This window comes from Etheostoma cragini, chromosome 9 (genome assembly GCF_013103735.1).
Source record: "Etheostoma cragini isolate CJK2018 chromosome 9, CSU_Ecrag_1.0, whole genome shotgun sequence".
NCBI lineage: Eukaryota > Metazoa > Chordata > Actinopteri > Perciformes > Percidae > Etheostoma > Etheostoma cragini.
The window spans coordinates 6507211-6531196 of record NC_048415.1 but is presented as its reverse complement, the minus strand read 5'-3'; the positions used below and the strand labels follow the sequence as shown (position 1 = coordinate 6531196).

The 23986-nt window shown below is 39.1% G+C and overlaps 2 protein-coding genes across 27 annotated transcripts in view; one reads left to right on the top strand and one right to left on the bottom strand.

Moving 5' to 3' along the window:
* Positions 1–3098: 3098 nt before the first annotated feature.
* atg4c (autophagy related 4C, cysteine peptidase) lies at positions 3099–12262 on the bottom strand. Of its 2 annotated transcripts, XM_034882223.1 has the most exons (11): positions 12039–12261; positions 11765–11886; positions 10854–10937; positions 10323–10553; positions 8317–8662; positions 7342–7412; positions 6513–6715; positions 6167–6245; positions 5322–5398; positions 4716–4835; positions 3099–4282 (listed from the first exon to the last, which is right to left on the bottom strand). In XM_034882223.1, exons 2-11 carry the CDS (start codon positions 11838–11840, stop codon positions 4115–4117), a joined length of 1455 nt encoding a protein of 484 aa, XP_034738114.1. In that variant the 5' UTR covers positions 11841–11886; positions 12039–12261; the 3' UTR covers positions 3099–4114. The 2 variants fall into 2 exon arrangements, with proteins under 2 accessions (XP_034738114.1, XP_034738116.1); XM_034882225.1 differs by lacking the exons at positions 3099–4282; positions 4716–4835 and adding an exon at positions 4844–5177 and having other exon boundaries at positions 12039–12262.
* Positions 12263–13044: 782 nt separating this feature from the next.
* dock7 (dedicator of cytokinesis 7) overlaps positions 13045–23986 on the top strand; it is a 51660-nt gene continuing 40718 nt past the window's right edge. For 22 of the 25 annotated variants that reach the window (XM_034882374.1, XM_034882370.1, XM_034882368.1 and 19 more), the window contains exons 1-14: positions 13045–13199; positions 16674–16773; positions 17854–18029; positions 18893–18961; positions 19093–19222; positions 19366–19578; positions 19857–19942; positions 20043–20109; positions 20590–20739; positions 21298–21378; positions 21585–21747; positions 22720–22862; positions 23039–23132; positions 23303–23465. In XM_034882374.1, the coding sequence (XP_034738265.1) occupies positions 13162–13199; positions 16674–16773; positions 17854–18029; positions 18893–18961; positions 19093–19222; positions 19366–19578; positions 19857–19942; positions 20043–20109; positions 20590–20739; positions 21298–21378; positions 21585–21747; positions 22720–22862; positions 23039–23132; positions 23303–23465 (1673 nt within the window). In that variant the 5' untranslated portion in view covers positions 13045–13161. The remainder of the gene's footprint in view (positions 13200–16673; positions 16774–17853; positions 18030–18892; positions 18962–19092; positions 19223–19365; positions 19579–19856; positions 19943–20042; positions 20110–20589; positions 20740–21297; positions 21379–21584; positions 21748–22719; positions 22863–23038; positions 23133–23302; positions 23466–23986) is intronic. The other 3 variants (XM_034882369.1, XM_034882358.1, XM_034882378.1) reach the window with 2 other exon arrangements.

Genomic DNA, 23986 nt, shown 5'->3' with positions numbered 1-23986 from the left:
GCCAAAAGTCTCCACTGTAAATGGAGTATTTTGTTTCACTGCCTTTAAAACCTAAATAAGTCATTTTGTTAGATTCAAATTGAAATAATGATAATGGTAATCATTTTGCAAAGCAAAGTCATGAACCAACCATATGCTCATAATATGAATCCACTGAAAGTCAATGAATATTGAATTATTGCATCTATGATGAGTGAGTCTAAGATTCATCAAAAGATCAAATACTTCTTGCTGCCATGTTTATTTGGAATAGAGTACAAACATGTATACACTGGTGAAAAACCTTTGACCTAATATATGCTGTGGGTCATGTTCACTTGGTGATGCACCCTTAAAGCTCCTGGTGCTGATTAATCAAAGCATCATGACATCTGTCTGGCAACAACCCAGAAGAGATGTGCGAGGCATGCAATGCCTCAGCACTTCTCAAGGAGCTCCTGTGAACATTATAGATGGGGGATGAGTTGGTAGAAGGAGACGGGTGGAGACAAGTGGACAGTTGCATGGTTAGACTTGAGACTCTGAATGTGGCCTGATGTAGCGCAGGCGGTATTTACGCTCCGACGGCTGCGGGATCCGGGAGCCGGATATATTTAGCCGCCTAGAGATATCACGTTGAGATGAGATTTCAAAGTGAAGTACCTGTTTGAAGATGCATGGCATTCCACAAGGGTGGGCAAGGGCTACTGGGTATAAATCTAGCACCCCTGCACCTGGTGTGAAGACAGGGAGGGAGTGTGACACCTAAGATTTAGAATGACTTACACACAAGACGTACATGTGTAAACTACACACTCATCTTTATAAATTGACACACTACTCATGAATGGAAAAGATTGGACACATCACTTTTTAGCGTTTTCACATCCACAGAGCTTCACACGCACGCACGCAAGCACGTACGCACACACATACATACATACATACATACGTACTTACACAGACTGTGCATATTACATTTTCCCCTGTGTCGTTCCCCTTTTGTTAAATCTAATTCCCCTGGATGTTCTCGGTGTCATCCATCATGGTCTGATCTTGGCTGGAGATCCTGAGAACCACAGGGTTAGAGGGAATAGAAACGGCACTTTGTGGTGTATAACAGTCACTTTCTTCAGTGCAGCTAAACTGACATCATATTTGATAATATTATCATGGAAAAGAAAATTCTTTTGTGTTGACATTGTGTGCATGAGACTCAGAAATGTGTAGCTTCCAAGAAACACATTTTTGCGTGATATACAGTGTGTGTACTATCATTAATTTTTATTTCACAATAAAATAAATGATTATTCTTGCATTAAATGGACTCATATTCATGAATTTGTATTTGTGTTCTTCTAGTTACATCAAAAACTTTCTTTTTTAAGACATGCTTTCACAGGTTTGTCAAGACTTTGAAGTTGACAAACTATTGAATACATGTGATGGAAACATGTTCTTTTGTAACCAGTTTCTTCTCCCATTTTCTGTTCATTTTTTTTAAGATAACATCTAAGAACTAAGAAAATTTGTCAGCTTAACTTGGAATCAAGATTCACTCAACGGCTCTCAGATACAACTTTGGTTTGTGGATAAATTCCCAAATGTCTCTTTGTCCCAGTAAAGTTTGCTGTATCAGGGGTTTATCCCTAACACAGGTATGATCTTAAGATATTAGAAGGCCCCTTCCCTGTTGATCCCTCTAAGGGCTACATGCCATAAGTCATTTTCTCCTGTGGATGACACCAAAATAAAATCTTTTTTTTTACACACACACACACACACACACACACACACCAATCCATCTGTGAAACAGAGGAATGACTCTCATGGACTCCCTCTTTGTGAGGAATTTGCTCGGCTATAGATTAGATTTTCAGGAATCTGCAATGTCAATGATACTTATGCAGCTGTGTTAATGTTAAACGGGAAGGCATGCTGTGTGTGTGTGCGTTCGTGGGTGCGTGCGTGCTTGTGTGTGTCTGTGTGTGATCAGCTTGCTTTGTAAAGCCACCACTCGCTTATTGCATTTCCCTTGAGCCTGTGACTCATTAATCAAATATTCATACATCCCCTGTAAATACATGGAGAACACAGACAACCCTCAGAGCGCTGTGTGCCCCCCAGCACAAATGCTCTTTCATGTTTCTGACAAAAATCCCCAAATGTCTGACTCCCTCCCTACGGCTTCCTCCTGTCCATTCAACTCTTCCATCTTCCAAAGTTGGAGAATGTCGCTGGTTCTTTGCTCGTGCATACTTGATGTTCCCGCTCAGTCCACACAGCCAGTCGGGTGTCCAATAAAAGAATATAAAGACATGGACGAAGACACAGATCAGACAGGGGATCTAAATGATGCCTTTATGTGTTTTGCCATTGCTTCTCCATGGTAGAGAAGAGAACAGTTGAAGGATTCTTCTTCCTTTCTGTCCCTCCATCCTCACCCTTGCCCCAGCTCCCTCACAGAAGGGACAGTTCCTGCCTTTAAAAAGCAATGCTCATCATAATACAAGAATTTGTATTATACAGGAAAACAGTTTCGGCATAGCTCAAACTAAGTGGGCAACACACAGATTATCCATGGTAACAGAGCTTTGCACACAAGGATATTTTCTTTTCCTCCACAGAGGAACACAATTGCCGCCAGTGTCACTGGGTCACATTTTTTCCCGGTCCCTGGTTAATGGGCTGTAGAGATGGTTAGCACGTACGATTAGTTTTAATCTATTACGTTTGACCGGGGGGTAAAGGGATTGAATACATTTCAACACACTACTGAGGTTAGTATGCAGCACTCAAATGACAAAAAAACAAACAACTAATTCTACAAGTCACTTCAAATTCTATAAATGGACCCAAAAGAGGCAAACTGATTAGAAAAGTGTAATATTTTGACTTTATTTAACTTTTGGCCTGGCAGTGTTAAAAATATTTTACATGTTATCATACAAGTGTTTTTGAAGGGATAAATCAAAGTGCATGATCAAGTTTTGTAACGTAACGTGTCTGGCATACTTCTCCACTTCTATTTTGTAAAGATGATTCAAAATGATTAAATTGCACACAGCATATAAAAATAATATTTTAAAGGTTTGTATTTATAATTTCTTTATGTGGTGTAGATACTCCAAACAAATTCAACTTTACTTTAATTCCCTGAATCTGACCTAGGAGTGTTAATTATGGTTTTTTACTTCAGTGTGTGTTAGACGAATGTAGAATACAGTAAAATAAAAATTATATTGTAAAGGGTAATTCATAACAGACATTGCTTGGTGAGATATAGCACAAGGCAGTATCCCTTTGACAAACTCTGCTGTCACCACTGGTCACTTGCACTGTGATGCATAACTCAGTCAAGTTAAATAACACTCAAACTACACTAAGGCAAGCAAATATCAATCATACAAGACCATCATATTATTGCTTAGACAAAAACATTAGCTCTAGTGTGAATAGAATAAAATGTTGGCAGAACTATAAAGAAAGTCTCCTCTTGTTTGATGAAATGTTTTTGGCACAGAAGTTTGGAAAAGTTACTTTGCTACATTTTCCAAAAAGCCCTTGGACCATGTTAATTAAGGCCTTTATAATACTCCTCTTAGCCTAGTGCTAACCACACAGTCTATCTATTGTAGCCTTAGCCCTCTGAAAAGATTTTAAAGTGGGCCAACACTGATTTAAATCATGGTTACTATGTTAGTTATGATCATTATAAGCAGATCCCTGTGAGACTTCTTCACTGGATGTAAGGTGCAAAATAATTCCTACACCAAGTCTCCCAAAATGTGACATGAGTCCATAAAATCACAAATAATGTTCCTGTGGATTTTCTCCTTCCCTAAACGAGTATAAACATTTTAGGTCATTAAATTAGGCAGAGCACCAAAGGCTTCCTGACAAAATGTTCAGCAAGCTCAAATGTCCAGCTAACAAATAGAAGACCAACCAGTTAATGACAGTTTTGGCAAATATTGCTTAGCAACAAAGTTTCCAGGATTTATAAACTGGGTTACTGTAGTTGTATAGAGTTCCATAACTTTCAGTGTCAAACAGACTTAGACACTTATGCTTTGGATATCAAGCAGTGTGATTCAGAAGAAGTTTCTTGTCAGTAGTCTTTTAAACAGCGCTGTCAAAGCAGCACAAAGTCCCCAGCAGTGGTGACTGTTCTCCGTGGGTCACGGATGAAGGGCCATTCTCTTTTCTCTGGGGTGAGGCCTGCAGACAGGTCGTAATCTCTGCCATGACCCTGCACGATAGTGAACGCAGGGTATTTCTCCCTCGCTGACGGCTGCAGCACCTGGAACAACAGACCAGTTTTTCAGAGGAGTGCTAGTGTTTCATCATACTGTACACGTCATAACAGTTTGCGTTGAATTTCATCCCTTCACTTAACCTAACCAGGGGTATCTCTTGTCGCACCTAAATTGTTTTCTTTTAGAAATTACAGTATATTAATTATAATATAACTTCTTAGTAGAAGTTTGATAAGTTTAAGGAGGGAAAACTCTGGTGTACAACATCTACCCAACATCTTGACTGGTTGTAGAGGCAGAGTAAGAAAGATTCATGGCTAAATGGTGCCACCTACTGGACAACATTAAACACAGTGACCAAACATTTTCATGGCACAAACCAAAATTAATATAGCATTATAATAATATTAATCATAATAATAAATGTTTGCAGTGGTGAGGTAAGGAGTCCTGTGTTAGGACAGTACTATTCCCTACCTTAGACAGCTCTTGACTGATTCTCTCATACTCTTGAGCATTTCTAGAGTAGAAACCTATGGTGCAGCTTGGGTCCATCTTGCTGAAAGGCATCTTCTTTGGTGAGGGGCAATGATATGACTAGACAAAAAGAGACAAAAATACATCAGAAAATATTCATCAAGCTGAAGGGCCGGATAATGTGGAACAACTGTGGGGCATATATACACTCTGTGGCAGCGTAAACAGCGAATAAGATGTATTCTGTATCATTTGATGAATGAAATCCTATTTATCTGCTGTCACAGCATCCATAAATTTAAATCTCCGGTGTGTTGTCACATTGTATACCACTGCATGCAAAAGCATAAAACAAAGGTGCTGTACAGTTTTGTGTGCTGATTAAGTATGGGTGAAATATTCAGGCTCACAGTAACTGATCTGGTATTTGCCATATTTCTCTTAAGTGGCAGCTTCACACATCTGAGCAGCAAATAAATCAGCAGATAGGGACTCAGTAATTGGGCCGAGGGCCGCTTTAAGATTCATACCCTTAAGTACTAACAGAAACTATTAAATTCACATTACTGGGGCCCCAGTCAGCTCGTCTGTGTAATTTCACATTACCTGGAGAGGGAAATCGCTGGTGCTGACATCCACAAAAGACTGACAGTAATGAGGGTCCATGTAAATCAAGCTGTCATCTGCAAGGACAAAACAAAAGACAAGTTATTCAAAAACATCAGATTATTACAAAAGCGCGCTTCTCTCCAATTTCTATGCAGAGTAGCTCAAAGTCACCCGCATGGCCTACTGTTAGGCTTGTGCGCGTCAAATATGCCTCCCAGAAGGTTGTTGCTTTTTAATATCCACCAGGGTGGATTAAATTTCGCATAATCAGATGCATTTGTACAAGCACATTCTTTACACTCACAAAAAGCGGTTGTCATTTAATTTTTGTGTGGGAGAATTACTTTTACAAACACGCAATTATATTCGACCATTTGCATATGATAAATGCTGTGCTGAGCTGTACCTTGGCAGGGAGAATGTATTGCTTGTCATTTAGACATCATCCACCACTGTATTTCAAATTGGTAAAATGTAAATGCGTAAATATTGACTGCCAAGATGTACAACTGAAGGTTCCTCCTGGCTCCTGAAGGTGATGAAGAGTGGCTCACTTTGGGCCCCGGATGAAATTTAATGCATGCCTCCTATGGAAATCAATTACAGCTCACAACTTAGGAGGTTTACTTGTGATAAATGGGCGAGGCTTTGATGGGTCAGAGAGAATAAAGTAAGCCCTGCTTCACTTGCTTCCATCTCCACTCCTCTCCGTTATCCTCATGCAAACAGGAATACATTAACTTACTTTGTCTCTCCACACAAGAAGGGTATATTATGCAAAATAATCTGTTATTCACATCAACTTCTCTCTGTGCGTCTTTTTGCATCACTCTAACACTAACCTTGAAATCCTACAAAGTAGCAGGCCTGTTTGGGCTTCCCCCCGATGATGCCTATGCAGTACTCCAGACTCAGTATGCTCTAAACGCAGAGAGAGGGACAGAGAAATACAAAGCACATCGGACTGGGATCCTAAAAGCTTTATCTTTGTTCCTATTTACTATATTTCAATGACAGTGAAACAGGATTTAAACTCATCAAACCCCGCAGTAACCCTTTTTACAATATAATTACTGACACCTTTACTGTTGTGAGTGTATTTGTAAAACATTGTGATTAAATACCAAAATAGAAAACTATCTGACTGTAGGAGAGCGTTACTATCCCTGATATACATATATGTCTCACCTTGGCAAAGTTGAAATAGTCAGGGTTTGTCTTCTCCCCTCCCAGCCGCACAGGGATGAGGATGATGACGGCTTGGCTGTCAGACAGGGTGGAAGCAAACATTGGTTGTTCACTGTGTGGTGAAGGAGGGGCATCTGATCTCTCAGCAGAGGTCTGCCCTGCTCTCAGGGCCCTGTGGCTATCGATGACATCGGCACTGTACACTATGGAGGATCAATAACATAAAAGGTCATTTGTCTGTTTCCATGTCCGTCTGTTAATCTCTCAGCCATTCAGTTGGTTCAGCAGGTTCTCAGTCCTGTGTTTTAGTAGCCGTTTATTTTTCCATATGAGGGTGGTGTATTTACGATTATGTCTTTGTCTATGAGATCTTCTTTCTAGTTATTGTCTGCAAATTATGCATATTTTATGCATATGCCAGTAAGAGCTTGTTACAGATGTCATTTCATATTTTAAAATGAACAGCAAGCACCTCCTCTCTCTCTCTCTAGTTACATTTACTCTCATTCTCTGTCTGTGACTCTCAAACATCAAACTCATAACACACCAACAGACTCACTCTCAATTGGCTATTTTCTGCTCTGGCTATTGAGAGGACAAGCATGAATCAAAACACAAGTTATTGGGGTTAAGACGAGGTTGGAGTGGTACGTTATAGATTTGGAGTGGATGTATTTGTTGGAGAATAGACACAGCGGGTCTCCTGTCACCCTTCTAAGCAGCTCCATAGTCTCCCAGCAGCAGAGAGAGATGGTGGAAAAAGAATGGTCAGTTTGGGCATTGTGCCCAGTATGCTGTTTTTTATCAAGAGAAGACTCATCTTTCATACCTGTGCAGTCCTGGGAGACATAAGCAGTTATACCCGCCAGGCCAGGGTCCATCGCCTCCTCAACAGCTTTCCTAAGAGAGAGAGAAAGAGAGAGAGGGAATAGAAAGCGAGAGAAGACAGAGAGTGAGTTTTTCTTTAATGTTAACATGCATAGCTTACACTAAGTAAACATCAGTGGCATATACTGTATATTACCATGAACCTACAACAGTGATATTACCAGTTTAATAATGAATCAACTAGTGTCAGTCTGTTCAAAGATATTTTTGCAAAAGTAATGAGTGAGATGCTGGACATTTGTTTTTCTTTAAACAGTATATGTAAATTCTTATGCAACATTTAATTTATCTGCAAGCTGCTTATACAACTTAAGTGATTGTAAGATGTGATGTTGTAAGCACAAATGAAAGCTTATTTCATATGTGCACAGTTAAACAAATAATAAAGATCCTGCTGGTTCTTTGTAAAATCAGTAAATACAATTATTATTTATACTTCAAGCAAACCAAAATCTACAGCATTACAGCATTTTATGTTAATTTATTTAATCCACTGTTTAGCTACCGTCTTCCTCTGCCCAAATATTATGGCTAAAATAATGGGACATTAACATTAATTGTGCTGAATTAATTGATGAACAGAAAATTGTTGGAAAATTAAGAACTGTTAAAATTGTATTGCAGTGATTGATTTGCCAAGTAGTCATTTGTTTTTTACAGCTTCTCAAACATAAATGTTTGCATTTTATGCCACTTTTACTATTTTACATTACATATTGTATAGTACAATTATCGATTAAATAAACAATTATTAAATCACAAGTATTAATCAATTAACAAAGAGAATTGTTGTCATTGTGCCTTAAACAGTAATAGTCATTAAGAGCTCAAAGCCAGAAGTGGGTGTGTTTGTGTGACATGTTACATGCTATGTCTAGAATAATAGTTGCTCCTAAATGAAAATTTTTAGACTTACTTGAGGATGTGTGCCACTACAGCAGGCCCATACCAGTCCCCTGCCTGTTTCCCCATTGTCAGACCCATGCGGACCAGCCTGTGGAGGCCTAACTGAGCCGAGGGGCTGTCCCCAAACCAGGACACCAGAGTGCGGTGGTACATCTCTTTCAAATGTGCATCTGCCTCTTCTGCAGATCCCGGGGCCTGGGCTTGGGCTTGGGGCATGGGTGGGGCGCAATCATCGGAGGGCCTGGGGGAACCTTGCAGAGAGGCCTCCAGAGAGGCCACAAGACGCTTTGCTGCAGTCGTAGTCCATGTCTCTGTGTCTAAAGGCTGGAGCATCATTGCCTCCGACCAGGTCCAGTCTGTGGAGCAATGAATCATGAATTAGAGACCAAAAACAAAGTCTTAAAGTTGTTAAAGGCCTAATAACCATATTAATTAAACCACTAATGGTAAATAGGAAGATCAATCAGATCTATCAACATTTAACACAAAGTTCAATTAAGAGCATCACCACTAAGACCAAAAGGTCTTTCAGAACTAATGAAATGTAAGGTTTTTGCCTTAAACAGACAGAACTTTGTGCGCTTCAGTAACAGAATAGGTGTCAAGCTGTTCAATTATAAGTTTGAGTGTGCCATTATTTCACTTTAACAGTGCCTTAGCCTTACAAACCGGGTGGGAGCTGAAGGCGGAGAGAAAGGGAGTGGCCCAGGCTATAAAATGGGCCAGAGTAGAGACTAAGGCAATAACAATATGACCTTGATCTAAAGTGAATCGAAGTGAAATTGATCAATAAATATTCTTAAGTGGCCATTAGTAATTTTATAGAGAAATATTTCATTAGTGACATATTTTAAATATTGTTTTGTAAATGACTGCATTAAACTGGCAGTCATCTCATTATGTGCAGCCTTAAAGTCGAGGACACTTCAGAGACAATAGATCTGACAAAGATATGAGTAATACACTCATGTTAAATGGTTAGCATCAAGCTAATGAAACTATCACTTTTAAGTTGAGAATTAGGGAACTCTCTAAACCGGCTACAATTTTGGCTTCCTGCTTACTAAAAGAGATACTGAAATAAAATAAAGAAACTCAACAGGAAATACAGTTGCAATGAATTAAAAACAACAGCAGAACTGGCTTAATCACATCTGTAGTTTTACTTACAGTTGCAATTTTCTTATAACTTGGACATCTATATTGCCCATATCTTCACTTACTGTAGTTTTCCTGTTGGTTAAATTTTCCAATTTGTATGACTACATTAATAAACTAAGACTTTTTGCTGATCATATTAATGTCCAGCTTTACATTTATATACAGTAGTTCCAAAATTGAACACCTGGGAGCTGCAGGGTGTAAACAGTGTCCAAATATCTGCCATACTGGCAGCATCACTTCTTGGTCCAAAGCACAGTGGTTGTTAAGTAAGAAGGTATAGGTTTCTTTTTCACAACCAAAATGTCCCTGCTATTCCATATAATATTTAAATCAGAGACTTTCAAGCTACAAGCCCACTTCTCCAACCTTTAGAGCAGGCCTCCCTAAATGTTTTGGCTTCTAAAACAAAGCAATGTCTGTGTGCGATTGCTCGTCAGTTGTTTTCAAATTCAAAACAACTTTATTATTAATCCCAATAGGTAGGGGCAATAAGTTAGTTTATATGCCTAGAAGTCAGTTTAACCAAAGCTATTTTTCCTTCTTAAATTGTTGAATAAATAATTTTAGAGGCCTGAAATGCTAAAACAATCTGGCATTTCACAAGAAATTGGAAATTATTAAAGTAAAACCATAAACTATTTTGTGTAGAAGAAATAAATTTTGGACTCTTCCCTATCCCATTCATCACCTCGTCACCCCTCAGATTTGTCTTTGAGGGGGTCCTGACCACAAACTAAGAAGAATGAAATTTCTTGCTTTGTATTTTTTTGTATACACTTTTCATACATCTTGTTAGATCCCTGCAAGAGGTTTTTACTGTAACTCAGGTGTGGTCACCATCATTCCACTCACCTCTGCCCAGGAAGTGCAGAATAAGTGCCTGAGCCAGCATCATCTGCCCGGCTCTCAGCATGCAGCCCCAGCCGCAGTCGGAGGTCAAGGTGGAGCTGGGCAGAGGAGGCAACTCCGCCCTGTAGGTGAGCCACACTCTGGATGCAAAATCCCTACGGAAAGCCCCCACGTTGCCCATGACGAAATCCTCATCAGAGGCTTCAAAGCAGGTTTCTGTAACACCGTCGTCATCTGAGGCAAACAAATGAAATGTGATCCACTTTTTTTCCCCCATCTTGTGACCTATGGAGATAATAAATCTACCAGATCAAGTTAACCTAAATATATTAACATATGATTTATTTTAAGATTTACATCACTACGTCATTTTATGTCCTCCCCAGGCCTTATATGGCCGTTACATTATTAATGGATATGTATGATGCATTTCAATCCTTTTGCATGTGAAAGCATGTGAATGTTATTACAGGAATGCAGTCAGTGTGTATTTTAATTGTAATTGTATGTTTGTGAATAGCGTGTGCAACATACCTTCAGCCTTAAAATGGTAACATTTTCCGAGGAGAAACACTGGGGAATTTCTACTGAAGGAGGTCTTTGATTTCAGAGCCCAACCTGGGACACACAATAAAAAGACAATAATTCATGGTTCAGTTGAAGGTTAAAAAACAAAACTCTAAGACGTCATTTTTACTCAGGAGGCTGGCGCACCTTCTCTACAGCACCCATCATTAAGTGTCGTGGGTCAGTCCCAAGATTCCTGCCTATTACAGTATTTTTTCTTTCTTCACATCTTGTTACATGAAAGGCAGCAAATAACCACTTTGTTTTGTAAGTAAACTGAACCTTTTGTCTTAGTGAGCAGAAAGAAAAAATGTCACACAAACCAGATTGAGTGAACAGTATGACCAATGACTATTTAAAGGGCTGACTCAACAGCAGTAGGTTCGTGTCTCACTGGATTTCGATGCTTGTTTTTATTTGGGCAGTCTCTTGTGTCGCAGTACATATTGTTAATATACAGTATATCTTCGTTTACTTTGACTTGTATGTATGTATATTGTTGTTTTTCATTGTTGCTTTTTTGTTTATGTAAATACATACACCTGCTTGTATGTACCCAAGTTATATCTCTATTTTTATCTCTCTTTGTTCAGCTTTGTTGTCCTTGTTTTTAGAACTTTAGGTCTATTTCTAGCTTTCTGAGGATTGTTCTTGGAACAGTGTGTAATTGAGAGGAACAAAAAGCAAATGTCCTTGTATGTAAAGCTGATTCTGATTTCACTTGTACGAATTCCAATTTAGGTAACCTATTTCACGTCAAGAAAATAAGATTGTTGTGGACTTACGTTATATAGACAGGTCGAAACAGCACAACAGTGATGAACAGAAGCCTGGGAAACCAAGTGTGTGCTTGTACTGGCCTCAAGCAAATTACTTACTGTACTTCACATTGTGCCACACAGACAAGAACTTTGTCTTCAATGTTTCCACCTCGTCGCTCCCTTTATTCTCCATTTGGACCAGCAAGGAATGTAACCCATTCCCACACAGCACACAAACCCTGGTACACAGTGCACACAAACACGAACGCAAAAAACACACACAAGTACATACGTATAAGAGAGTGGGGAGAGTTTACTGTATCAGTCTATCACGTCACAATGTAACGTTAAAATTGCATGACATCACACCTTGTAGTAACAACATCGTTACCTTCGAGCTTCTTCCTCGCTCCAGCTTTTCCTCCCTTGCAGACGCTTTGGAGCTACTTATAAACTTCACAACGTGATATATAGTTGTAATACCGATAATTTAACACGGTGTACGGCCCATGGCTTAACGTAAACTTCACTGCCCTGCGGCCTCCAATGTTTACACTTTAAGGAAGTGAGTAGAAGCGTCAAGTCACGTGATCTCGCGGTGTTTCCGCGAGGACCAAGGAGGTGCTCGATTTACAATTCGAGATTACCCGAGGGGGCGGTGTTTAAACCGTTTGCCGACGATGATAGTGTCTAGAATTAATACTCCGCTTGTTTGGGTTATTCATTGGGACAAAACATCCGTGCTTTTATGTATAAATGCAGGTTGAGGTAGATCCTAAATCGGATAAAAAGCCAGAGGCGGATCTATGCTATGACAACCCAAGCATAAATAACGTCACTTCTCATTAATTTCTACCGTTACATTGATAGTATGATAATGCTGTTACAAAAACATATTTTTCTTAATTCACCCGTGACTGACCCATCATTCAAAGATGCATGGTCACACACCACAACAAAAATTTACCATTGGAATTTTAACACAGTGATTGAACTACGTTTAAGTCATAGCTGCAATTCATATATGTTTGCCTCTTGTATTTCATTTTTTTTTATATGGAGTCAAATACTATGAGTGAATTGTGTTGGCTTTGTGTTTTTGTGTGTAGGCCTACTTTATTTATGTGTGTACTTTATTTATTTTTGTTATCACAGGATATTGTTTCATTACAGAATCCAAAAGACACTTTAGTCCAGGGGAAGTTAATTTAAAAAACATTTGACAAGGTGTGGAAAAAATATCTACGGTGAACAGATTTCAAGGAGAAAAAATTGCTCTATACAAATGAAATTACATGACATAAGGGTGAATTTTGACATGTAAATGTAGCTGTCTAGTTGTTTAAGTTGTGTGTAGGGGCTTTTCTTGGGGTGTGTTCTGTTGGACACCATTACAGCCATTACGGTAATGATCCCATTCTCCTGGTTCGCGTTTTCCCTTTGGCTGTAGCGAGTGTGTGGAAAGCGGAGTCTGCCTGCTGCCTCCCTTTGAATTTTGAAGCACATCAGCGGCCATGGCTGAACGCCGCGCCTTCGCCCAAAAAATCAGCAGGTAAACGACTTGAGACCCGGTAACGAGCTCTGTAAAGGCACACCTTTGTCGCCTTTACGTTGGTCGCCCTCAGACCACCGCTAATGGAACCCTGCGAAGGAGGCCCAGCCATATATAGCCTTTCTATGGCTGCTCCGAGCTAAACGCTTCTTAGCCAGATTGATGCTCAGACCCACCCAGACAGACAGCAACTCTGCTAGCTGCTAGTCTCTCCCCCCTTAATGCTAACAAATAAGCGCTATGTAATATTGCTGTCATAAATGTGTCTAGGCAAAACAGCGCTAAGGTTTTCAGTAATTATCTGCACCGAAAGATACTTACTGTAAATGGAAAACTGGTAATTGTTCGACCGCTATCGTTAGCTGTGTTGCCTAACTGTTACAGTAGCTAACGATGGGGAGCTAGGTAGAGATGAGAGTGAACTTTGTTAAGTTATGTTTTAAGTAGGAACGTACTGACAAGAGAGAATAGATAATTGAATTATAAAGTAAGACTAGAAAACGCCTCCCTGACCAGCTATACATAAGTGATATTTTAATCTCTTCCACGCCCCTCAGACTTATCAAAGTAATCTCTTTAACAAAGGGCTTTGTGCAAGCTGTCAAATACTATCGTCCCAGGCGATAGATAGTTAGATCTGGTAAAGGTGGACGGGTGTCTCCCACAACTATCAACATAAACATAATTTAATCCCTTTGCATTTGAAGTTAGTGCCAATTACTTAATTTATAGATAAACATATTTATCTACTTCTTGGTTCAGCGTTTTACTCTGAACCAATGTCAGAACTCTTTACTGGATGAAATTAGATTTAACACTCTTCACAAATATGGCCTCAAAATTCATCATAGAGATAAGCCAACAGCTTCATGACATAAAAATGAGCATTACTTTGACAAAGGTAGCAAGCTTTTGTATCAGATTGCATTGTACAAGTCTTTGTGATATTGTATCCGCTGAATGAATTTGTGGAGTTGTCATCTCAATTTAACTAAATAAGTAAAGTTTTAAATGTTGTTTGCCGTTTTCAGACTCTTAGATTTGTAAACGTATTTACCTTGCTTAAGGTGTTTACTTAGAAATGAAAAAAAGTCCTTCTAATGTACCTTTTTAAAGGGTGCTGCCTTTTAGAAATGTAAGTGAGTTAGCTTGTGTCACAAGTTGAGGCAAATTAAGTGACTAAAATTGACAGTGACTTTGCCCAGAAGTTTATCACAAATCACATGTCTCAGTTGAATGGTTTGCTATTATGATCTTCAATTGCTGTCTACCAGTTCATATTTTGTTCCTGGGAGTTATTGTTGTTACCATCTCGAAGCGATAGCCACAAAGACAGCGTTTGTTTAATCAAGTTATTCCTCTGTGCATTGACCAGTGCTAAGTAAGGGTCTGGGAGAGGCACTGGGGAGGACTGTGGAATGTATGAGTCGGTTCAGTGCTTTTGCCTTTCTCCAGTGGGGACAGCACTGCAGAGGCCACTGGAGCTCTACTACAGTCAGTACATTAACATGTTTATCTTTAGCTGGTAACTTGGACCAGCAGCTGTCATTGTACCCTCCTGCATAGGATGAGCAGCTTAAACTAGGGCTGGGCAATGTATCAAAATTATATCGATATCGTGATATGAGTCTAGATATCGTCTTAGATCTTGAATATCGTGATATGGCATAAGTGTTGGCTGTATTACCGTATATGGGAATCCAATTTTCTGAACTTACCAGACTATTCTAGCTATTCTATTATTTGCCTTTCCCCACTTAGACATTATGTCCACATTACTGATGATTATTTATCTAAAATATGAGTGTGAAGATATTTTGTGAAAGCACTAATTATCTACCCTAGAATATCGCAGCAATCTTGATATTGAGGTATTTGGTCAAGAATATCGTGATATTTAATTTTCTTCCGATTGCCCAGCCCTCGCTTGAAGCTCCTCTAATATTATTGTGGTTTTAAACTTATTAAAATTGAAATCATAAGCATTAACATAAGCCATATTTTGCGATATATATTGCAGTTATTACCTTTTTTCCAACTTCAAATTTTTCCCAGTTTCAAATGATGTCCCCAAAAGGAAACTTTGTCAACATCTGTTTTATCTAAAAAGAGACATTTGTTCATATCACTTCAATTTTATTGCTACAAAATGGGATTGTCAAGCAGACAAACTGACCAACACATATATAATAAAAGATCAATACTTGACGCCTGTGTATCAATACAGCATTGCCACTGAAAATATCGCAATACTATCCTGTATTGATTTTTCTTTTTTCCCCCGCCCCTAATTTTGTATGATGGTATAGGGATGAACTCAGCACCAAAGTGGCTTTAGAGAAAACCTCTTTAGAGAGTCTAGACGTTTGCTGTTTTGTGCCCTCGCTGACTAAATCCTCCTAATCCTTGCTCATCATTAATGTAATTATAAAGTAAACTTCAAACTAGTTATTGGGATATTGCTTTCAGGATAAAGAACAAAGACAGACCAGAAAAAAGGGACAGATTGTTGGTTATAAAAGTGTAATGGTTGCATAATTGTTGGAGCCGTATAGCCTCTGTAACCTGTGTAACATCACCTTGAGTCTTCAGTGTCTAGCCTTTATCATTGCTTTTAATTTGTGATTTATTTGTGTCACTTTGTGCTACTTGCTGCGTTGTTGTTTGGTTCAAGGCAAAGGTCTGAGTGGTTTTGGTGGTAGCTGTGATTTAAAGGACCTGTGTATGTTCGTGGCAACAGCAGCGTTTGAACGCCGAGAGCTTTGTGCTGACTGCGGGGGTCCAGAGATTTTTATTAGTTTTTTTCCTCTCCGGTTTTAATATATGATGCTGTCTGAGGCAACACTGTAAGACTATGAGACACAAACGGTGCCGCTGCAAAAATAGTCTCGGGAAGGAGCTTGTTTTGGTGGAGCATGAGTATGTTTAAAAAAAGTTGTTTTGGTCGTGCAACAGAAAAATCCGATATGGACCGATAGTCTAGCTAGCTGGATTTACCCTGCGGAGAAATGAGGAGCGGTTAACCATAGTCCTCATAAATTCACTGATATTCCAACACAAAGAAAGCTGAAGGTAATGGACTTTCGGCCAAAAAGAAAGAAATCTGGCAAAATTTCTGGTGGCAACGGAGCAGTCCCAGAAGTGGAACATTGTGGATATAGACTAGCATGTGTCATACCAGATTGCCTTCCAGTAACGATCATAGAGTATCGTAGCTGAATGTCTTTCAGCATTGTGTACTGCAGAATCACCTGCATTCTTATTCCTTTATTGTTTAATATATTATATATTATTGTTTAATATATTATATTTAATATACTGTTTAAGTATTGAGTTGTTACTTTGCCTGTGATTTGCAGCCCTTACTACAAATAAACTGTCAATGTCTATTGTGGAAATCATTCAACTGACTTTCAAGATTGACTGTATTCACTATCTCTCTTCCTCACTCCCCTATCTCTCCTCTGTTTGCAGGACTGTGGCAGCGGAGGTTAGGAAGCAGATAGCTGGCCAGTATGTGGGCTCGCCACAACTCTTCAAAAACCTCAACGTTGGGACCGCCACAAGCAACACAGTGAGTACTCTCAAAGACGTTCAAAAGGCCAGAGCCTAATATTGACATACTGTCTTGGAATGTCATAGGAGTGTGACAGCTGCTGCTACTTCATTGTTGGATAACGTCCGCCTAAATTACAGTGACAGTGTCTGAGCTCTCATCAATTGAGATACTGTTTATTTTTCACATTTGCCTGAATATAATTCCGATGTCTGCTATGTTGGGAAAACAAACACACACATTGTGGAACTGTCTGCTCTCATGCCATTGTGCAGTATACCGTATAACAGTATACCGGCTGACATTGGTCTAAGTGTACCCCAGTATTACATCCTAAGAAAAGCATGGCATTTTCTGGTGATTTGATTGTCTACACAGCTGTTGTTTGTGTCTTGCTAAATACCATGAGGGATAACCATTAATTGGCCTGTTCAGCACATCCAGTCCCTGTTGAAGTGTTTGTAGGATTACAAATGTACGAGACCAGACAGTATGTTTGTTAAAGGGCTAGTGCCAAGAACACCAACAAATACTCCCCCTCTCCTCCTTAAGTAGGCTACAGTTGGCTTTTAATTAAATTATTTGTGTTTAAATTCCTCGGGAGGCAAATACACACACACACACACACACACACACTCACACTCACACTCACACTCACACTTAAACTGAACCCATTGAAACAAAGATTCCCCATGGGTGGGTTTGTTATTTTAGAAGCAGAGGACTGTAAGACCTATGAAACCACTGGTCTAAGCTTGAAGTAGCACACTTGTTAATCTGGTTACTTGAATCAGGCTGAGTGCATTTTAAAGCATTTGCCCAAATCACACATGCATCTTTCCTAGAAGTAATTTTCCTTTTTAGAAATAAAGGTGATCCTTAAGCTAGAACTGCTCTCTCAACAGAAATTACCTCATATTTTGGACCTGTTGGTGCTGTACGTGATTCAGATTAATAGAATGGCTAATAATCCAAAACTCATCTTTTTTCCTCAGAAGTTGTATGGGGAATCAAGCCCGTAAAGCCTTAAACTAGAGAAGTCTTCATAGCTTATTCATTTTCCCATCCCTTTGATCACTCCTTCTTATCGCCCACCAGGTTCCCCTCACAGAGGCGGTGGAGCCAGTGGATTTTGAGGAGTACCTCATCACGCACCCTCCCATCGTTGAGTCGGGTCCCCTGAGAGATCTGATTGAGTTCCCCCCAGATGATATTGAAGTCATTCACACACCCAGGGAGTGTCGCACAGTGGCGCAAGCCATTCCTGAGGAAGGGTAAGGGTGTTGGTGGTTAAAATACTGAAGGTGATAGAAGCAGGTGTAACACATTTTCCAAAACACCGTTTTCTCTCATAAAGGGCCGTTTTGGGTATTGCATAGGAACTAGAGATTTTTGTTGTTGAATATATTAAATCTTCAAATTCAAATATCAAATCATTAAATTTATATGTTTTGTAATTAGATGATTTAGTTGCTTAAATATATGAAAGAAAAAAAAATTAAGTATAAGAAAATCGGAATTTGAACCTGAACATTTCCTTTTCATATTAGTTTATGAGCAGTGTTTTGTTAAATTTAGAAATTTTGAGTGTAATAATTGTTGTTTTTGCATTTTTAAAATGTTATCACTTGTTATGCCACGTTTTTTGAAATTGTGTACCATGTGGCCATGAGGTTGTGCTAACTCTACCATTTCAACTTTCTTTGCTGCTTTGTGTTAGAAGCTGCACACAGGAAGTTTCATGTATTATTTAACTAGTCATACCAATCAATAACATGTCTAAAGAAAATAAGGCATGGTGTTTTTGTGTATGTGTCTATTAGATTTTTCTAATTTTTAATTTTTTAATTTTTTTCCTTTTGGAATTTTGCTAGGAAACGTTAGCAAACTGCTGCTGCTTAGTCCCTACACTGCACCACCTGTTTGAAGATGAAAGGGCCTGGGGGCTTGATGTCATTACTGTATCTCTGGCTCTTTGTAACATTGGAATTGTACTTCACTTTGTGATGTACCACAAAGATTAAATGACATCCGCCTAGCAGACTGTCATCTTTAGTCACTTAGACTAATGCATTTGAGGTCTGACTTTTGCTTTTAAAATATGGAAATAGAGCTTGTTTGATTTTTCTGGCTGCAGGGACACTGATGCTCATGTCAAAGACAGTGTCAGATCCTACACAGAAGACTGGGCCATTGTCAACAGAAAGTAAGACTGCACTGTGTTATTCATGTTTTTTAAACACCCACTTTCACTCTTTAACTGACATATAGTATCTGTGAAATATTATGACTATGTTGAGCATTAATATATAAGTAAATGACTGCTTTCACCCTTAGATACCACAAGCTTGGTACAGGCTTTAACCCGAACACTTTGGACAAGCAGAAGGAGCGTCAGAAAGGCCTGCCCAAACAAGTGTTTGAGGCGGATGAGATGCCAGACAACAGCAGCTACCAGGATGACCAGGTACAAAATCATTCAATGGCAAAGCAGAATTTTTGATCTCCTCTTAAAACTATTTCAGATTGATAATATAAACCTATTTGGATGAGCATACGTATTCATTTTTATATATTTCTACCAAAATTCTGTGCCTGTGTGTCCTGTAGGATGACCTAAAGCGGCGGTCGATGTCTATAGATGACACCCCACGGGGCAGCTGGGCTTGCAGCATCTTTGACTTAAAGAACTCGCTCCCAGATGCCCTCCTCCCTCACCTCCTTGACCGTGCCCCCAATGAGGAGATTGACAGGCACAACGAAGAGATTCGCAAGGCCAACCGCCACCGTGAACTGTTTGCTCTACACCCCGCCCTTGATGAGGTAGAGTGTACCCTTTTATCTTTGCTGGAACTTTCTTCTGCTAGTCAACATTACATTTCACAGTACATTTTGTAAATTTGCGAACTTTTTGTGGGTTGATTAAACCCATCTTTCTGTTGAAAACCAGTCCCAGGATTTTAGTTATTTTCTTTGTAAAAAATATAAAGAAAACCTCCTTTAATTAAGCGTTTTTCATTACAACATTGACAGTCCCAATCGTTTTGATGATTTTTATGACAGATTTTGTTTTGTAAGCGATCTTCTATGTAAATGTGTAGGAGGAGCCCATTGAGCGCCACTGTGTGCCTGAAGTACCCAAAGAACACTTTGGCCAGAGGCTACTTGTCAAGTGCTTGTCCTTGAAGTAAGTGGTGGACAGCCTTTTTCAGGAAAAAAAAGCCTTTTAGTACTTTTGTTTAACTGCTTCTTTCTGCTGACCCACTCCTTTTGCTCTCCCCTTGAAGGTTCGAGATCGAAATTGAACCGATATTTGCTAGTTTGGCCTTATACGATGTCAAGGAAAAGAAAAAGGTAAGCTGTTATGCTTTCCTCAGTGCCTCCACAGCCCTGAGTTGTTGGGTCACTTCCGCAAACCATTAAAATTGTTGGGAGCCAAAACGAATTTGATATGTGGACCATAACATTTTATGTTGTGGCCCTGTTATGCTTGTAAGAATGCAGTTAAATCATACACTGGAACCATGTATCTATCTAAAGAAGATCACCCACTGCTTGTTCCCTCGACTTCCCTTTACCTGACAAACACTAGAGGGTAGCAGTTGCCTTGATAAGTAGATCTCTTATGAACATTGCTTTTACAAGTGGGTCCTTTGTCACTAAAATATTATTATGTTTAGTTTGTCTGCCACCAGGAGCAATAAATCAGGTTGCAGGAACACAGCCATTTACTCAAAAATTATGATTGAATGGTAAATGTTTTCGTGTGGTTATATGATTACATTTAAACTGTTGCGTTAATTATCTGTGTGTCTGTTTGGATGTTTCCTTCAGATATCAGAAAACTTTTTCTTCGACCTAAACTCCGAGCAGACTAAGGGGATGCTGCGTCCGCACATTCAGACAGCAGCCATCTCCACGCTGGCACGCTCTGCCATATTCTCCATCACATATCCCTCCCAGGATGTCTTCCTTGTCATCAAGGTCAGACAGTTATTAGATAATTTCCCCTGTCTTGTCAAGTCTTGTTTTGCAAATAAATAAATAAATGAGTATTAATGACATATTTTACCGAATGTAAGACAACCCTGATTATAAGATGATCCAAAACCTGTTTCTGGAAATTATTAAGTCTTGTTGGGAAACTTTAAAGCCTTTTCTCTAAAAGTGACCGCAACAGATGATTCAGTCTTTTGCTGTGTGACGCCAGTAAACATTTTCTACACATTTCTACTTATTATTATTTCCATCCCAAATAAAACACACTATAAAAGGGCTTGAAGAAACTTGCTAGCCTAATAACATTAATTTTACAAAAATCTCATAATGCAATACTCTGTAGGAACAGGTGTTACATTGGTACTCTCGTGTAGTATTGAACCACCCCGCTTTTCAAACGTAGTATCCAAAGTGTCACCCTTTATATGAGCCAGTAACTTAAATACGACTGGCTCGTATTTGATGGTCAGTGTTTTCCCTGTATGATCACTTTGTTGCTGTGTGTAAGGATGGTGACCACAAGTGTGTGTGCTTTTTCCCCAGCTGGAAAAGGTACTCCAGCAAGGTGATATTGGAGAGTGTGCTGAGCCCTACATGGTCTTCAAAGAGTCAGATGCTGCCAAGGTATGATCAGTGGGAATTAGATGATTAATGGCTCATAAAACACGTTGAGGCTTGTCCCAGGTGTATTGTAATAATAATATTTTAGATCATATGTATGTTGTCTTTTATCCATTATGGTAACCACATGTTTAATATAATTTACAAGATGTTTTTCTTTGAAATAAATCGCAGATACATCTAACTTAAGTTATGTGTTTTTGTTGTAGAATAAAGAGAAGCTGGAGAAGCTTCGTGGCCAGTCAGAGCAGTTCTGCCAACGTCTTGGTCGCTACCGCATGCCCTTCGCCTGGACTGCCATCCACCTGATGAACATTGTGAACAGTGCTGGCAGTCTCGAGAGAGATACGGAGCTGGAGATGAGTCTCTCAGGTCTGACATTACCTTTTAACACAACCCTTTGGTTTGTAAATGTACGCATACAACATCTCAGTATGTCACATAGTTATCAGGTTGCAGAGACTGTAACAGTCAATACATCACCACACTGTAAAATCTTTATCTAAAAACACGTTTCCATCAGTAAATAGTAAGCAAGGGAAATTCAAACAGAGCAAACCATCTAAACAAAACATTAAGCCATATTGATCCTTGGTGTGTTATTTTGAGTTTGACCTTGGTGATTGTTTGTCTAACCTTTTACCCTCTGGGGTCTGAGGGTATTTTCAGACGCATGTGATTTTGGCATGCTCTGATACTGTTGTGAAATTTAACCAAATTTAAGCATTATTTTTCAAACTACCAAGACAATTTTTGGTATTTGACACAAGCTCAGCAAGAATAAATGTATTTTATTATTGTACTTTTTTTACATTTAAAACAAAACTGGTAAACAAGTAGGAAATGGAATTTGTAAAAGAAAATCAACCACCTTACCTATTGTGACGATTTGTTTGGGTCACTTGAGGTGATTCTTTTATGGCTTAGGTATTAAACATGCACAAACATGTATGCCGATTGTTTTGGAACCAAAAGTTTACACTTTGAGGATTAATGGCTCTTTTCACTGAACATGCAAAGGGAGTTGTTCTGTTTTAATTTACGCAATTTAAAAAATCCCATTATTTGGCTGTGGACACATTGGAAAGTGTATAATATAAGGTTTCTGTCAATTTTTTTGTTACACTTCTGTGAAAAATAACTCATGAAACTATTAGTCTAAATACATGACAAATAGTATCTTTAATGCTGACTGAGGTGGCTGCCTTTTTAATGCTAGGCAGATCACAGACATGTTTACGTTCTGTCACACCGTCTTGGTGTAAATCTTAAGACTGTAGTAGCATCTCTTAAAAAAAAAAAAAAAAAAGCTGTCAATATAAATATTTTTTTCCCTATTTGTAGAGAGAAAAGGCTCATGGTCAGAACGGAGGAACTCAAGCATCATGGGAAGGCGTTCACTGGAGAGGACCACCACTGGAGACGAGTCATGCAGTCTGACAGGCTTTAGACCTGCAACACTTACCATCACCAACTTCTTCAAACAGGTCTCCACAACCACATATATCCGACACACAAAAACACAAGTCCAAAATAATTTATATATATTTGGTTAACTTCTTAGGATGCATGCACACAAAGACAGATATGTCCTCTATCTTATCACACACTGTTCTGCTTTTTCTTTGTAATTCCTAAATTAAATACTATCAATATATTTTAGGAGGGGGACAGACTGAGTGACGAGGACTTGTATAAGTTCCTAGCAGACATGAGAAGGCCTTCTTCAGTGCTGAGGAGACTCAGACCCATCACAGGTACAAACATGTTGATTGAGTCGTTTCTTTATCCCGTTAGAAGTTGTTCGCCCGATGCTCATCTCTAATTGGCGTTGACTTCTGTTTTCAAATAATATGTACTTTTTTTATCTTTACCTCCCTGTATATTTACTCACTTCCAATTCTGTCCTCTGTGACTGTCACCACAGCCCAGTTGAAGTTGGACATTTCTCCAGCTCCAGAGAGTCCCCACTATTGCTTGACCCCTGACCTTCTACAAGTCAAACCTTACCCAGACAGCAGGGTACGTCCCACCAGGGAGATCCTGGAGTTCCCTGCCAGGGACGTCTATGTGCCAAACACCACATACAGGTAAAACCTTTTTTGAGTGTGCAAGAGTGTGCAAACCGGAGCTTTTGTTTCTCATCTTACAATTTAGTCAACTTTGCCTGGAGAGTATTTTGATTTGTCAAGATGAAGTGTTTTTGCATAGGTTGAATGAATCAATTAATCCATTTGAATGTATTTAAACAAAGCCATTCATGTCATTCGAGCTCTGTTGGCTTACATGTTGATTAACATCTGTAGAAATATTTCAATTTCAATTTCAATAGTAATTCTCTAACTGCTTTTTTGGGAGATATGTACTTATCCAAGGACTAAAGTGGGATATTACCACCACCAGCTTCTTCTTTTTTTGGAGCATTAAACTGATTGCCTGTTAGAAAAATATAGGTAAAAATAGGCATGATGCCACATGCTCCCTGAGCCGGTTGCAAACTCACTTCAGTGATAATTTAGTCAGTACAGATTACCTAATGCCTGACCTAATTGAGAGTCTGTAAAACTGCGTGAAGGGAACTCTTTATGCTATTTTGAATGTTCTTTTTTAT

Excerpts from the sequence above, each read along its gene's own strand:
- atg4c (XM_034882223.1), bottom strand. The coding sequence starts at position 11,840 with ATGGAGAATAAAGGGAGCGACGAGGTGGAAACATTGAAGACAAAGTTC. Across the intron at positions 7,413-8,316 it reads GTAGTGGCACACATCCTCAA|GAAAGCTGTTGAGGAGGCGA; the intron begins GTAAGTCTAAAA and ends TCTCTCTCTTAG. Across the intron at positions 6,716-7,341 it reads TGTCTCCCAGGACTGCACAG|TGTACAGTGCCGATGTCATC; the intron begins GTATGAAAGATG and ends GATCCTCCATAG.